At 44.5% G+C, this 17546-nt stretch overlaps 1 protein-coding gene across 3 annotated transcripts in view; it reads left to right on the top strand.

The window, feature by feature from the left end:
- The first annotated feature begins 1976 nt into the window (after positions 1–1976).
- Positions 1977–17546, top strand: part of SLC22A23 (solute carrier family 22 member 23) — a 115821-nt gene continuing 100251 nt past the window's right edge. For 2 of the 3 annotated variants that reach the window (XM_079984972.1, XM_079984971.1), the window contains exon 1: positions 1979–3278. In XM_079984972.1, the coding sequence (XP_079841098.1) occupies positions 2688–3278 (591 nt within the window). In that variant the 5' untranslated portion in view covers positions 1979–2687. Of the gene's footprint in view, positions 3279–17546 lie in introns of all 3 variants that reach the window. The other variant, XM_079984974.1, reaches the window with a different exon arrangement.

Genomic DNA, 17546 nt, shown 5'->3' with positions numbered 1-17546 from the left:
TTAAAATGTTTGGTGCGGATAAAAAAAACCCTCAGACTGTGCCACAATCCTAATATGCGCACTGCCTTACCTAAGAGCGAGTTCCACTTATTACAGTGGGAATTACATCTGAGTAATAGGATTGCAGCGCCAGTGACATTTGTACAGCACACTCCTCTGTGTGTCCACTTGGAAGCAAAGTGGCTTAAACTAGTCAGAGGTTTGCTGTGGAATCGGTGCTGCTCATGCACACAAGTTTCTCACACTGTTCACATGACATAAAGGTAAAGGTAAAGGTACCCCTGCCCGTACGGGCCAGTCTTGACAGACTCTGGGGTTGTGCGCCCATCTCACTTAAGAGGCCAGGGGCCAGCGCTGTCCGGAGACACTTCCGGGTCACGTGGCCAGCGTGACATCGCTGCTCTGGCCAGAGCCAGAGCCAGTGCCGCACACGGAAACGCCGTTTACCTTCCCGCTGGTAAGTGGTCCCTATTTATCTACTTGCACCCGGAGGTGCTTTCGAACTGCTAGGTTGGCAGGCGCTGGGACCGAGCAGCGGGAGCGCACCCCGCCGCAGGGATTCGAACCGCCGACCTTTCGATCGGCAAGCCCTAGGCGCTGAGGCTTTAACCCACAGCACCACCTGCGTTCACATGACATAACTGTCACCAAAAAGCCACTTTGTACTTAAAAAAGAAGAAGTTAACACAGATTTCCCTTTGCAGTGGAAAATCCATTTAAAGTAAAAACAAAAGCCTGTTTTGCATGCATGTTCACTGCTGTCATGGAAGCGCTCTCTCTCTCTCTCTCTCTCTCTCCTTTTCTTTTGGTGGACAGTTTATCCTGTGTGTGGTGATGCTTTGGGAGGCAGTCCCTGTTGGTTCACCCTTGCTTCTGTTTGCTCCTCACCTGAGCAGGACTGAGCCATTTTTGCTTCCAGCAGCCCAAACAACACAACTATAGTAGTTCTTTAAACGTATGATGCAGCACAAATGAGCATCTGCTGGTTTATTATTTTCCTTACGGGATATGAGGTTTCCCAGAAAATAATGATAGAATGTGTTGTAAAAAGAGATGTGGCCATATTAGTACATCTTGCATAAATAGCACCTGACTTGAAGATACTACTTGGATTTGTAAAAAATAAAAAAATAAAAAAATCTTTTAAAAAAACCACATTTCTGTGCCTTGCCTCTGAATGGTGCAAGGCAGTCAGGTTGTTATATCTTAATTCAAACATGTCAGGGCCTTTTGAAAAAAATAAAATGCTCATCTAAGAACAATCAGGATACACACCAAACACAATGCCTCTGATTTCCATTGGGTTTCCCTTATAATCTATCCACAGCCCCGTTCTAACCGAAAGCACCTGAGATACCAGCAATATCAGCCACAGAACAAAAGGTTAGACTTGCACTGCGGTAATATTACGTTGGCACTGCAGGCAGGCAGGCAGCTAGGCTGGTGCAAAGGTACAGGGCTGGGTGCTGCGGGACAGCTCACGCCTGTTCTCAGACGTACTGAATTCAATGGGATTTACTCGAGGTTCACTGAGCGTGCGCAGGACTGCAGCTTAAACCAGTCAGGAGAACACCCCTCTCTATATTCTCACAGGACACTCCGCTCGGTTCTCCGGCTGGGACATACGCAGAGACGCTCAACGGGGAAACGAGACGCCGGGTTTGTGTTGGCTGAGACCCACACGACCTATTCGCCCCACGAGAAGTCCCCTCACGAACCGCCCGCCCGCCCGCCTGCCCCTTCCCCGGGCGCTCACGCCGAGGCTGCCCGCCACTTCTGGGGCGCAATTCGCGCCGCTCGCTCCCTCAGGGGTCGAGGGGGCGGGGCCGTCCCGGGCGTCCCCTGCAGGGGGAGCCGGGTGGTCGCGTCGGGTTAGTCCCGCGGCAGCAGCGGCAGCAGCAGCAGGTGCTGCGGCGGAGCAGCCCTCGTTACCTTTACCTCAGGGAGAGGCGGAGCCGTAGGCGGGCTGTGGGTCAGGGGGCTGGGCTTTCAGGTTGCGAGGCGAGCGCTGGAAGAAAGGGCGAGACGAGCGAGGCCTCCCCACTCACCCCACCCCCTTCCCGAGAAGGGGAAGCCGGCCGCCTCCTGAGGAGAGCTGAGGCGACGCGCCACCGAAGAAGGAGAAGGCGCCGCCGCCGCCGCCGCCGCTGCGCAAGGGATTCGCCTCCTTCGGACCCTCCTCGCCGGGCGAGGGGGGAAAACGCCGCCCTCAGGGCCGAACGAGCCTGATGTGCGGCAACCGAGAGCCCGCGAGGAGCCAGGCGCCGGGTCCTTCCGCGAGCTGCAGCCGCAGTGACCCGAAAGGGACCTTTTAAAAAATAATAGTTGGGATAACCCTGGGCTCCAGGCCGCCCAGCAGAGTCTTGGTGGCCGGCGTGTGTGTGTAGGGAGGACGTCGACGGAGACGCGCGAAGGTTATCTGGGGAGGGAAGAAAGGCGGGCTGGGAGTGGCGGAGGATGGGCGCGCCTTGACGCGCGGGGAGGCAAAGGCGGCAGAGACCACCGCTGCCGTCTCCGCGCGTAATCGCGAACCGGACCCCTATGTGCGTGTTGGCGGAGACTCCTGACGGGAAAGCCGCCTCCTCGGATCGCGCCGATCGCCACAGGGTTGCCGGCCATTGGATCGCAGCCGCCGCCCGCAGCAGCAACAGCACCGGCCCCGATCTTCTCTATGTGAGCTTCTCCGGATGGCGATAGACCGGCGACGAGAGGAGGGCGGCGGAGGTGGAGGAGGAGGGCGGCAGCTACCCGAGGAGAACGGCTCTTTGCCGGCCGGGGAGGCGGACCCTGCGGCTGCTGCGGCGACGGCCGCCCCTCCTGCCGGGGGTCTGGCGGCGGAGATCCAGAGCCTGCCTCCGCCTCCGCCTCCTTCCGGGTCGTGCAACCCGCTGCTCTTGGATTACGATGGCTCGGTGCTGCCTCTCCTGGGCGGGCTGGGCGGCGGGCACCAGAAGACCCTCATCCTGCTCACCTGGATCCCGGCCCTGTTCATCGGCTTCAGCCAGTTCTCGGACAGCTTCCTCTTGGTGCAGCCTGTCTCTTGGTGCAAGGGCACGGATGGGCAGGGCAACTGGACGGGGCACCCGCACCTGCCCGCTGCTGCTCGGGGCCTCGCCACCAGCCCCAGCTACAACCACAGCAGCAGCAGCAGCTACAGCAGAGGGATGCTGGCGGCGCCAGAACTGCCCACCCCCGAGGGGAAGAACGACAGTTACTGTGACTGTAGCGAGAGGTATCACCGGATCTCGGCTGGCCTTCAGCAGAACATAGTCAGCAAGGTAAGCACTCATAATGTACAGGCAGACGTCTGAAGCTGCCCTAAACTGCCCAGTAGCAGCTGGGTCAGGACTGAGGCGTTTGTTTGTCCCAGCCCTGGTACCTGTGACCCTCTTAACTGGGAGTGAACCTGGCACCTGCTGCATGCAGACTCTTTGCCCTGCAACTGAGCTGTGCGCTGGAATGAGGCAAGAGGGTACAGTTTCAGTTGTAGAACTGCAAAGGAGAGGGCATCTGGTGCAGGGATCAGTTTGTGCCAGGGCTCAGTCCCTGAGTTGCGTTGCCATGCAAAGCCACCTGGTTTAGATTGCAAAAAGTTGCTTTCTGCATGGAGGAGGCAATGTTTGGGCCAATGAGTGTCCAACAGCATGCAAAGTATGTAGTCCAGCCCCTCTGCTGAAATGCCAGCCCTAGTGGGCATGCCAAATAACTGTGTGGCGCTGGGGAGAAGGACTTGTATATGTTATGCTACTTGGGGAGAAGGTGTTTTGGCAGTATCTTGTGTGGCCAACTCTGCCGTCTAAACTGGCCTTTGAATATGTGAAGCAATGAAGGGGAAAGGACCTCTGAGCCGATTCCAGGTCTCTCTCTTTCAATGCAGCTCATCTCCTTGTGTTGAGGATTGAAGTTCTTTGATACTGTGTGTGAGAGTGTGGTGGAGATGATGTTGGGGTTGAGCAGCAGCGTGAATCAAGTGGAACCCATGAGTATAAACTTATTCTGAAGGGTGTGTTGTAAGGGTTGGAATGCAGGAATATCTTTCCCTAGTGAATTCAGTGATGTCATGTAAGGACACCCCAGGGGTGTCGTCTGGTCTTGCTAGAGAAAAAGCAGGCCTAATCTTTATTGTCTCCAGCCCATAAGATATTGCATTTGTTTTCATGGTCCTTTACAACTCCCAATGACCCAATTTTAATACAAGAGGTTACAACACGCTGCTTTTGAACAGCAACTGTGTTGGGTAAATGTTTTCCCCCCTGTGATAAAGTGTCTGTACTCTTACCCTCTGAATCACATGCTACTGAAACATACTTTTGCACTGCCTGTACAAGTGTGTCTAGATGTGGATTCCATTGTGTACATTTCTCAGTCAGGAGCTGCGGCTGTTGCTGACACCCATGATATTTCTGTAATGAATTACTCACAACAAACAGAGTATCCCTATACAGTAATGTGACTTGAGGCATTTGCCAGTGGGAGGCAAGTTGGAACAAGGTTAGCTTACAATGTGAGGCAATTCAGTCCAGTAGGTCTTTCTTATGAGTAAATCTGCTTAGGATTGTACTGTATTGAGATAGCTTGCTAGCCACAGTGTATGATAAGAAAGCGCTGGAGCTTTAGGGGTGCTAGAATAGCTCTTTTCTAGTTATGGCTGCAGCTATATTTGCATGTAACACTAAACCATAGTTGGCTTTGTGCACTTATACTTTCACCCCCTTATCCTCTGATGTGCTCATGTGAAGAAAATTGGAAGCTTTCACTTCCATTTTCAGCTAAATATGATAACTCATTCTCCCCAAATCTGGATAAACTGTGGTTAGTGTTATCTAGTTTCACTGCTTTATAGTCAACTTCAAACCACGGTTACTGATCCTGGCTTCTTTTGCTAACCACCATTTCTTTCTTTTTTAATTAAAGCAATTTTCCAATATTTTCCCAATATTACCAGAGTTTTGTCAATTATACAGATTCCAATTAACATCAAAATAATTCCAGTTAATTCAAAATTTATACAATTTAATCAAAGTGGTTTCCCGCTCTCCTTGATCAGTGTTTGTTGTCCAGTTCTTATATGGCTGAAGTTCATTTTTTTAAATTAACATCTGATTACATTTCCGTTGATATATTAATCATTAAGATAACAGGTGCATTTTTAGCAATTGCTATGTGTGTTAATGCCTTATCTATCTTTCCATAGGATTTCAAATGAGGTGCTCTAATCATTTTCCTTTTCTCTGTGTGTGTCCGTCTGAATATGCCCATTTATAAAGTCCTTGGCCTTTTTCTGCTGTCCAGTTCTTAAAATTCCTCCAGTTGCTGTTGTCTCTCAGCATAGCTGGGATGGGGCTATAATCCTGGAGAATCCTCAAAATATCTCAATAGCTCCCTCCCATCATGCTCATCTTGCTGCTTAGTGCTTCCAGACAACAACATACTCCAACAGTCCACTCTTTCTCACTATTCAGTCAACATCTAGAAATTCCCACAGCCTGAGAAAGAGGGATCCAACTTCTACCACAAGGGATAGTTTCTATTTTAGACATAACAAGAAACCACCGTTAGTTTAAAAGGGAGCTGAAAACTTCCAATCTCTTTGTGGCTGTGGCAGAGCGAGGATGGGGGAAGCTCATGCATTTAACACTAAACCATGGCTTGGCGTTGTGTGCAAGTCAGGCCTATAATCTGGAAATTGCTAGGGGCTGTGAGAACTCCTCTGGAGTGTGCACACATTTCTTTTGTATTTCTGTTTTACATTTATATACCACTTGATTCCCCCCAAGGAGTTCAAGGCGGTGTTTATAGTTCTCCCCTATTCACTCACTCTTCACAACAACCCTGTGAGGCAAGTCAGACTGAGAGACAGTGACTGGCCCAAGGTTAGCCAGTGAGCTTCATGGCTGAGTGGGAATTCAAACCTTGGTCTTCTGGGTTGTAATCAAACACTCTAACCATTGCACCACACTGGCCCTAGTCGAACAGGCGTTGCAGCATTTCTAAAACAATACCAAAAACCTGTTTATCAGAGCTGGAATGAGGATTAATGTTCTACACACCATGAGCAATAACTTCTCTTTCAATGACTTCTGTAACTCTCTGAGGCTGTAAGCTGATGCTTGCGATGGTAGTATGTCCCACTGGACTCTACTCTAATAAGTAGACTTGTGCAGGATTACACTGTGAATAAAATATCCTATTCTCTCATTTAAATGTATCTTAAACAGGTTGCTGTTTCATAAAGGCCACCAGCTGTAAAGCTCTGAGGTGAATAAACTGAAATTATCAGCTGCATCATTCCCTCTAACTTGACTGGTTCTGTATCTATCATTATGTAATCAAATGGGGTTTGTCCAAAAACAGGATGGGAGCTTTTGCATACTTGGAGAACTCATTGGAAGTGCATTACTTTTTGTGTCTGCCAAAGATCTATGCTGAGTGACTTTCAGGACATACAGAATAGTTCATGGTGCCTGAACCATGAATTATTGAAGGTGTTAGTTTTGGGGGTGGGGTTGAGATGAGGCCTGTTTGAATCCCTAACAGTTTACAATATCCTGGATGAGGGAACTAGTTTCTGAGGGATGCCATGATAATATGGCCACTTTCAAGAAGGGGTTGAAGAAAAGGACACCTTTTTCATTTCCACTCTCCAGAAACCTCACCTGACCTCTAGAGCAATTTTTTTCAGGTCATAGCTGGTGCCTGGTCCTTCCACAGCAGATGGAAGTTGCAGGAAGGTGTGAAAGAAAGCTTTCCCCTTCTCTCCCATCTCTCTTCCTGCCACTACCCCCCACCCCCTGCGCCCGCTCCTAGTCCTGAACAGCATTGCATGGTTCCTGTTGTAGGATCACTGGACAGGAAGAGCATTATTGCCAAGGCTGGAGATACGCTGCAAGATTTTGTTGAAGATCCCCACTTGTATTTTCCATATTTACTAATTAGTGTGGGTGCCAGATCGCCCTTTGCCTTTGCAGACAACTCATTTGCCCTAATACAGTAATAGGTTTGGAGGGTACTTCCCTACCTACTGCCTTCCCAGTGTTACTGTAGTAAACAACTGCAGTGTAAAATGAAACTGTTACATCATCATCATCATGGTAGTTCCCTTAATCCCAAACACCCAAAGCTCAGCAAAACTCATTCCTCCTGGAAACTGTGCGTTTGGATTAACTGTGCTGTGAACTAGGTATGCAGTAATCAAGTGACTACGGTCTTGCTTTCTCTTGCCACCAACACTGGCTGAAAACCATTTCAGCTTCCCTTTAAAACGTGTGAAGGGTCCATCATACCTGCTTTTAAAACAACAGGGTGTGTGGAAATGTGTGTATTGAGTAAGACATCTTGATATTGTTACAGCCGCAATGTTTCCAAATGCCGTAATTGGCAGACGCCACATTCCTGCTAATCCTGCTAAACACTTTGCTAATCCAAGTAATGATGCTGTTGTCTTCATTGGCTAAACCACTAAAAAATCACAGATGTGGTGCTTGCCAGCACAGTCATGGCAGAAAAGATGGTTCCTTATTGACTCTTATACTTATTATAAGGGGTCCCCTCAAAACCTTCATCAAATCACTGGTCACCTCTCTGTACACAGGTGTAAGAACATAAGAGCCTGCTGGATCAGGCCAATGGTCTTTCTACTCCAGCATCCATATTACAGGGTTATAGCCAACCAAGTCGTATTCATAGTAGACTCATTGAAATTAATAGATAGGTAATAATAACAGTAATAAAACTCATCCCGGGGGGCGGAGGGAGGAAATGGCGCCTAGACATTGTTGTGGTAACCGTAACCTAGGTTTAAGGTGCCATTAGGCAATCAGCTTACATATCTGAGTTTCTAGCACTGTGTGGATAAGACAATCCTAAAGTAGCTTAACAAATACCCTGACTTGATATAAGACAGCTTTCTATGTTCTTAGCTTTTATAGCAAGGGTGAGGTGATTTGGGGCTCAAGCAGTTTTAGAAGATCCCTCTGTTCTGAGATCTTTCCTATCATCCTAATCCCAGATAAGGCTCTCTGACTGTGGTTACACTTTCTCCTTTGCCATCCCTCACTTATTTTAGGACTGCGCCCAGGCATTCAGAACAGGTTCTTGAAGATGAGCCCTCCCACAAATTAAATTGTCACCTGCAGTCATTAGGGATTGAACATGATTTTTAAAAACCCAAGTTACTCAAACAAATACATAGAAAAAGAGCTGACAATATGGTTTGGAACTGTCAATGGGTTTATTTAATCACAGGTCTAGGTTGAAGTCCTGACACTGCATTATAACTCAAAGCTTGTAATGCGATGTGGCAGTAAATCTTCTGCTCTAGATTAATCTTGTCTGTATTTCTTTAAAGAAACATTTAATTGTGTTTGGAATTACTTCTGAAACATCATACCTTCCTTCGGCATTATATTCTTGGCCAAAGTAATATGCTCATGAGGCGTTGAAGGTCCTGGCTGTTAAGCTACGCCTTTGGTTTGTAAGCCGCTTTGATCAGTATTAGAAAATGAGATGTATAAGCTAATTGCCAAATGGCACCTTAAACCTAGGTTATGGTCACCACAACAAATGTTCTAGGCACTTTATTTCTTGTTATTTGGATTTCATTTTTATACCACTTTATATTTTAAAGGAAACACCTCAAAGCAGTTTACAACACAATAAAACATAATACAGAATAAAACAAATTCAAGCTTCAAGGAAAATAAGTGACATTTTGCTTTTCCTATATGAAATATACTCGGAGTCGAGTGTGGATTTCATGCTCTTTATTCAGCTCATAGTAGTGAGGAATGAAAGTTCCCCCAAAATATCTGCTTTATATACATTATTTACATAATGGGTCACATGTGATTGGCTAATTCTGGGATTCTCCTGTAGGCCAATCAGGTTGCGGATTCACTTCCACCTGGAGCTGGATTGGGTGGCTCCTGTGGACCAATCGTACTGCTGCATTGTTCTAGGACCAATCAGACTGCAGCATTCTGAATCCTATTGTTCTAGGACCAATCAGACTGCTGCTTTTTGGATCCTATTCAACTCAGTACATAACCCTATATTTATTTATCTACTTAATTTATATAGCAGAAGTACTCTTGGAAGCCACTTAAGTCACAGCCACTTATGCTACCTCACAGGGTCGTTGTAGAGATTAGCAGGTGGGATATAATTGTAGTAATAAGCTCTTCTGCTTACCTGCTCAAGAAGGCTGGAGAGGGTAGCCAGATGGAGATGTCAGTCAATTGGACCCGTGCCAGTAGCAAAACACATTTGGTGCCTGTCTAATTTCTAACACTGTCTGAGATTCATTTGAATGAAAAGTGACATAGAAAAGCAATAAATCAAATCAACTCTCAGAGACAAATTGTGTATTCATTAGAGCTAGCTATCCCACACAGGATTGTGGATTGATATCTTAGAGCAATGTAGAGGAAAGAGATGTTGTTATTTCTTCACTAGGAGTGAAATAGAATGACATAGGAAATATAACTGTGAAGAGATAGCAATCCATTGCTGTTGCTGTTCTCCTTCTCAAGTCCAAATGTCTAGTGAGCCTAGGCTGTAGTCTATATACACTTAGCTGGGAGTATGTCCCATTCAGTTCAGTAGGAGATACTTCTGAGTGATGTATAGAACTCCAGTGTGAGACCCACTGGGCATTATTATTACAGCCATGTATTTAAGCATTACCCTGGTCAAGGTAAAGGGACCCCTGACCATTAGGTCCAGTCGTGACTGACTCTGGGGTTGCGGTGCTTTATTGGCTAAGGGAGCCGGCGTACAGCTTCTGGGTCATGTGGCCAGCATGACCAAGACGCTTCTGGCGAACCAGAGCAGCACACGGAATCACCGTTTACCTTCCCTCTGGAGTGGTACCTATTTATCTACTTGCACTTTGATGTGCTTTCGAACTACTAGGTTGGCAGGAGCAGGCACCGAACAATAGGAGCTCACCCCACCGTGGGGATTCGAACCACCGACCTTCTGATTGGCAAGTCCTGGGCTCTGTGGTTTAACCCACAGTAGCCATAGGCAAAAGAGAACTTGTATGAGTGAGTAGGGTGGTGGAGGAGCGATGGCACAATCTGGCCCTCTTCTGTGCCCAGCATAGAAACCAAGCTGCCTGCCTGAGGAGGAGATGTAGTGATCTTCTTCAGGAGGGATGGAGCTCTCTGTCCCATATCTTCCAGGAATCAGTAGGCTAGTGAACTTTACTTTTGCAGGCAGGCAACATTTTTTTATTTTTGCTTATTTATAAGGCCTTATTAGATCACCAACAACTCTTAACAGCAGTGTACCCCACCAACGTCCTTCATCAAATGAACTACTGTATGGATCGTTGAGGTCCTAGTACCATTCAGTGGGGTTAAATATATCAATCTATATTTTACAGGGTTGAAAATAATTTGGCATTGGGTACAGAAAGAAGATCTCTTCCTGCAGAACTTGCTGTCAGTCAGGGCAGCTGTTTAGAAGAATTGCACTTAAAAACAACAATAACCTGAAGAAGAATTGCATTAAAACAACAACTCCAAACTCCACTATTAAACATTTATTGAGTTCCAAGAGTACACTAGTTATTTGACAGATCATAGAATGACATGGTTCCTATCCAGTGGGTTTACAGTCTGAGCAACTACTCTATCACGATTGCGAGACGGTGGTCGTCTTCTTCCTTCCCATAAATATTTATGGGAGAATAGGGGATTCTAATTAATTTAGAGCAACGGCATCCATTACTGCAAAATTACAGTTTTATCCTATGCAAAGTAGGATTATAGATTAAGCAAATGGCTAATGACCATGAGGATAGCAAGTCATATCTGTGTTGTTGTTTTTTTAAAGAAAAGATTCTAAGAATTTTCCAAGTTTTACATGTATATGGTTATTGGCATGACAATAAGATGTATCAGTCTGAAGACATGGATTTACTGCTGAGTCCCCCTGAACGCTTTGCTTTACCGTATTTGGTTCATTTCAGTCTTATTGACTGTGGGGAGCTACATGAAAGTTCATTTTATTTCAAGAGTGCTTGCAGAGCTGGCACCACCTCTTTCAGGACCAAGTGCATATCAAAATATGTAATCTGTCATGCTTTGCATAGCACACATTCTAATGACTCATTTGCAGCACTCTGTTGACTACATTTATTTGAAAGTCTCATTTATTACATTCTTTTCAGTCTTTTTTTTTTTAAGCTAACATGTAGTGCAATGGTCTTTAAACCTTCAGAGGACTCTGGCCATGTAGATTAGCCAGCCAAAGAAACCTTGTGTATTATTGCAGAGGATTCTGGGATGTGTTCTACAGCAGTGCTGTTCAATCCTGGGTCCCCGGATGTTATTGGACTACAACTCCCATCAGCCTTGACCATTGACTAAGCTGACTGGTGATGATGAGAGCTGTAGTTCTCCAACAATAGGGAACCCAAGGTGGAAGAATGCTGTTCAACAGCATTCTCAGTTTATGTAGGACAGTGGCAAGACAATAGTGAGCTTCACAGGTGTGAATGAGCCTTGGAACCCACCCAGTATTTTCTGGTAGTTATACCTTGCAGGAGAAGAAAAGCAGCGATGGAAGAAGCTTTTGTTTAGGAGATTACTGGAGGAGTAATGTGAGAGCATTACCAAGCATGCTTAAGATAATAGCCCTAGTTATGTGGAAGTACATAGGTAGACAGAAATAAAACAGAATCCAGCAAATGGTTCTCTTGAACAAGCCCTCTTGAAGCTAATGGGAGATGGCCAACTTCTGTTCACTGAAATCACTTTTTGCATAGAGCAGGTGTTCATTCAGTTGCCTCCATTAGAGTAAAGAGCCTTTCCAGATAGCATAGTGTATCTTACATCAACCCTGTGACATAGGCCAGTTCTACCATCACTCCTGTTAGATTTGGGAGCCTCCCCCCACAACAGATGCTTAGCTGAAATTTGGAGCAGAGACTTGGACCAACATGTAACCTCCAATGTATAACCAGTTCTGGTTAAGATAGAACCATCTCCTTTTGTAAGTCTGTTTCAGTGATTGGGAGTATGGAACCAATTGAGTGATAGTTTTGTCAGCACATTCAAGAAATGATGTCTTTTGGGCCAGTCGCAATCACTGTATATTTAATAGGGAAAAATGTTTTCAGGTTTCGTGGCTCATAGAATCGTAGGAATGGAAGGGACCACAGGGTTCATGAACATGAGTTTAAGAGTCTCATTCTCTACCAGCTGAGTTATCATTGCTATCTTGGCTTCTGAAAATTAGCTATGAATACCAAAGGAAAATTAAAATAGATACCCCATGTATGCTTTGGAGTGATTCAAATTCCTATGAGTTTACTGAGACTTACTTATGAGTAGACATACCAGATGGTTGCACTGTAAAATGGCTTAAACTTGTCTGTCCCAGGATTACACAAAGCAGAAATCTCATAATTGGATTTCTCAAGTTATTAGACCCTAACTAGCCTGAAAGAACCAATTCTCATCCAGTTTTACTAAAGCTTCCCCTTTCTGGTCCCCTGGAAGCAATATGTTACTCATCACAGGTCACCAGGCAGCTAGCTGTTTCAAAACCTGGACTGACTAGATAGTTGTGTATGCTAAGGGCTACTATACCCATGATGGAGAACTACCTAAGGATGCCGTTAATTCTGCACCTTCCACTGTTGCAGGAACATTGTTTGCTTGTCAGGGTAGAAACATTTAGTGCAATCAAATGTTTAATGTTTTGTCTTTGTACCGGAATGTGCCCAGGCAACTGCTCAGAAAGCATTTAATTTCTATGTAATTCAGTGGTCAGTCTTTTCCTCCTTCCTTTAATGGGGTCAGATTATAAATATAGTGCTGGGTGATACAGCAGTATGGGGGTTTTTTAAGTGCAGTGTATGCCACACAGCAATTATCACCCGTCTTCTTAAAATAGCCTTTTCTATTTCAGCTTACACTTTGTATAAAGGTTTTGAGGAAAGACAGCAATTTTATCTCTTCCAAAACGTTCCTAAATAGGATCTAAATTTAGAAGATGTTTGAGTAAATGCCATTTTTTGGTCTTCAGCTTGTCCTTTTACCCTCATTTCTGGCTGCTTGGCTTTTGAAACAGTACTCCATTCGCCCCCATTCCCCCCAGTACGGTACATATGAACTCAATAATAATTTGTTGCAGGAGATTAAGGAATTTTAATACAAATGCAGCACTTCTGTTTTGGAAAAAAATCACATTTTTCTAACACTCAAAAGAATATTAATTAACTATGCTAACCTGTTGTCGTTCACGCCCCAATACCAATCAAATATTTATTGTGGTCAGCCAATGCTTAAAGAAAGGAGGAACTGTTAAAAATAATAATCTCAACCTCAGAAGAAGAAAAAGTGACAGGTTAAAAGCAGGCAACCATAGCAGGTCAAGGAGATATTACAACATTCAGATATATCGCCACCTGTTCAGTAATGGATTGGTTAGACCCCTTGAGGAAGATACTTAAAAGGGGTCCCTAATGATCAACTAGGGACTATCTCATGGTAATTTATGCATTTTCTCATCTCTTGAAAGAATTTACAGTTTAAAAACAGCAATAACACATGGGGGACTGTTTCAGGGTTTAAATTATTACACGAACAGCACCTGTCCTTGAAGGAAATTTTTGCAAAACTGCCACCTAGGATCTTGGAGGGTAAAATTATTCTTATCTGGGATGGCTTGAAAAGAGGACTAGATAAATTCACAGAGAGTAAGGCTAGCAAAGGCTACTAGCCACAAAGGATATATGCCGCCTCCATGGTTGAAGGCAGCAGAAAACCAAGAAAGGGAGAATGCTCTTATATTTGAGTTTTTCATAGGCTTCTGGTTGGCCACTGAGAAGAGGGTGCTGGACTAGAAGGATCACTAGCCTGAGCCAGCAGGCTCTGTGTTCTTAAAACTCTAAAGCATGCCAACAGTACTTGGGTATTGGCAGCGGTGTAGCAACCCCCTCCAGCACCTGGGGCAGATCAAACTTTTTTTTTTTTTAGGGCAGCCGCCGATTTCAGAGACGGGAAATGGCTCCACCCCCCTGCAGCGCCCAAAACACCCATCAACTGCCATACTGCCCTCAAGCTCTTCTGCCCAGGATCCCAATCCTTGATGCACAACAGCCACTGTGCTGCAGTACAGACCCCTGTGGTGCCCTACAGCCCCCACAACAGTGTGGACTGTCCCGCTCCCCCACCCCTGTCTAGCTACACTGCTCAGTATTGGGTAGATATGGTTTACATTTATTAGAGGCCAGCCAAGCCAGGCCCAGCTAGTACAGTGGTACCTCGGGTTAAGTACTTAATTCGTTCCGGAGGTCTTTTCTTAACCTGAAACTGTACTTAACCTGAAGCACCACTTTAGCTAATGGGGCCTCCTGCTGCCAGAGCATGATTTCTGTTCTCATCCTGAAGCAAGGTTCTTAACCCGAGGTAATATTTCTGCGTTAGCGGAATCTGTAACCTGAAGCGTATGTAACCTGAACCCGAGATACCTCTGTACAGTGAACATGGCCCAGATTGCACACCTACCATGAGTTCTGTGGGTTGTATAAATGTTGCAGGTCAAGTGGAATAGTGCCTATGAAACCACTTCCACAGAAAAAAGAAGATCCTCAGTCCCACTGCTGTTTTTTCAACTTGGGTTTTTTTTTGGGGGGGGGGGGTTTACGTTTGAAGGTTGAGCACAATTCTGCACAGGAAAACTTGGATAGTACTCAACGCAAGCCATAGCATGCTCACTGTACCCTGCCCAGGGACAGTAGTTCTACCCATGCCATTTTGGGTTGGCTTTACTTTTTTCCAAAAAAATAAATATTAATCTAGTTATTTGAAGGGTCTGCTTTCTCTTTTGTTTTAAAATCTCATTATCTGAAGGCTCTGCTTTCTGTTTTTTAAAAAAATGTATATTAAAAGAAACAGTTATTTGAATGCTCTGCATCTGCCATACCTGTATTCACTCTTTTGTTGTTTAAAAAGCAGCCAGTGGTGTTTTATCTGCCACTTCAAACATTAAGCCTTCCCCCACTCCATTGTGTAGGGATAGGATATTGTGTTACTGGAGCTGGAGGCATGCCAGGAAGAGAATGGAGACAATTATACTTATTTTTTTAAAAAAATGACTGGAAGGACTTTTTTTCCCTCTTTTGTTTGCTTGCTTCACTCCGTTATGTGTTCCGTCCTTGGCACAGTTGTTCTCTGCTACACACAAAATTGTTCCTTCCTCCCCCCCCCCCCCCCGCGTGAAACTGCATGGTTAATTAAACTTCTGGTTTTCTGATTTCCAAAATATATCTGCAGTGAGCCTTGCTATATGCAGTTGGGAACTAAGAGAAGGGCTGGAAGAAAACTCTGATAAAAACTGCCTGCCACCCAATGGTGGATCACAGGGTCATTTCTAGTAGGCAGCCAATGACTTGCTGATTGCTAGGATTCTTATAAAGGCTGTTCATTTATTAGTTACATTAAAGGTAAAGGTAAAGGGACCCCTGACCATTGGGTGCAGTCGTGACCGACTCTGGGGTTGCGGCACTCATCTCGTTTTATTGGCCGAGGGAGCCAGCGTACAGCTTCCGGGTCATGTGGCCAGCATGACTAAGCCGCTTCTGGCGAACCAGAGCAGTGCATGGAAACGCCGTTTGCCTTCCCGCCGGAGTGGTACCTATTTATCTACTAGCAGTTTGACTTGCTTTAGAACTGCTAGGTTGGCAGGAGCAGGGACCAAGCAACAGGAGCTCACCCCGTCATGGGGATTCGAATTGCCGACCTTCTGATCGGCAAGTCCTAGGCTCTGTGGTTTAACCCACAACACCACCCGTGTCCCTATTAGTTACATTAGGTAAGGTAAAAAAAATGTAACCTTTTTAGTTACATTAGGTAAGGTAAGACATAGAAATTTTGAGTTTGCAAATAAACCTGGTAAACTTCTGGCCTGGCAATTAAAGAAGAAAAAGGAAGATAGAATTATCAATAAAATTAAAATTGAAGACAAATGGATTCAAGAACCGAAGGAAATTAGTAAAAACTTTGCTAGTTTTTTCGGAAAACTATATAAAGAAGGTCCAGAGACTCTAGAAAAAATAATTGATTATTTGGACAAAAATAAAATACCAATAATACCTAAGGAAAAAACTGAAATCTTGAACTCACCAGTAACAGCTATGGAGGTGCAACAAGCTATACAGAGATCAAAATTAGGAAAGACACCGGGCCCAGATGGTCTTCCAGCTAATTACTATAAAAAGTTAGAACAAGCATTATTTCTTGACCTAATGAATAATATTCTGGCAAATGGAAAACTTCTGAAAACCTGAAAGGACAGCTTTATTACTCTTATCCATAAACAGGGAAATGATGCCTCCAACATGGCCAATTACAGACCCATTGCACTGCTAAATAATGATTACAAGATATTCGCAGACATTCTTGCAAATAGATTAAAAATGGTGCTGAAAGAGATAATTCATAAAGATCAAACCAGATTTCTTCCTGGATGATTTATGCAATCCAATATTAGATGTGTGATTAATGTATTAGAATATTTGGATATTAAAATTGATAAACCAGCAGCTATTATGTTGGTAGACGCTGAAAAAGCTTTTGATAACGTGTCCTGGAAGTTTATGAAAAAATTAATGGAAGAAATCGGACTGGGAGAAAATATTTGTAAAGGAATAAATGCCATCTATTCGGAACAATATGCAAAATTGATCATCAACGGAAGAATTACTGAGGAGTGCAAAATAATCAAGGGAACCAGACAGGGCTGCCCACTGTCTCCACTGATATTTATCTTGGTGATGGAAGTCTTGAACAATCAGATAAGAAGGGATCAGCTTGTTAAAGGCATCACTCTGGGAAACAAAACATATAAAATTAAAGCTTTCGCGGACTATCTACTTGTTATGACTGAAAACCCTAAAGAAAGTCTGAAAAGAGTGCTGGAACTGATTAAAGAATTTGGAGAAGTGGCAGGCTTTAAGCTGAATATAACAAAAACAAAAATGCTTGTTAAAAATGTAACCACAGAAGAAAAGGACGACGTAGAAAAAATATTGGGCCTGAAAATCTCTTCAAAAGCGAAATACTTGGGTATTTGGATCACCCCCAAGAACATAAACTTATTTCAGGATAATTACACCAAAACTTGGCTAGAGATTAGAAAAAACTTGGTAACCTGGAGTAAACTAAAATTAACATTTCTGGGTAGGATTTCCATTATAAAGATGAATGTGCTTCCAAAATTAATCTTTTTATTTCAAATGATTCCGATACTGGGTGAAGCAGGTTGTCTCAAGATATGGCAAAGAGAAATTTTCAAATTTCGGTGGGAAGGGAAGAAACCTAGGATTAAACACCTGATCTTAATAGACATAAAAGAGAGAGGAGGCTTTTCCCTACCCGACCTAAAACTTTACTACGAGGCAGCCTGTTTCACCTGGCTAAAAGATTGGTGCACGTTGCAGGATCCGGATCTCCTGGACCTGGAAGGTTTTGATAACCGTTGGGGATGGCATGCCTACCTAATATATGGAAAAGCGAAAATTCATAAAAAAA

This window comes from Podarcis cretensis, assembly GCF_951804945.1.
Source record: "Podarcis cretensis genome assembly, chromosome: 7".
Classification (NCBI taxonomy): Eukaryota; Metazoa; Chordata; class Lepidosauria; order Squamata; family Lacertidae; genus Podarcis; species Podarcis cretensis.
Note: the sequence above shows the minus strand (reverse complement) of the source record. Positions and strands in the feature narration are given on the sequence as shown.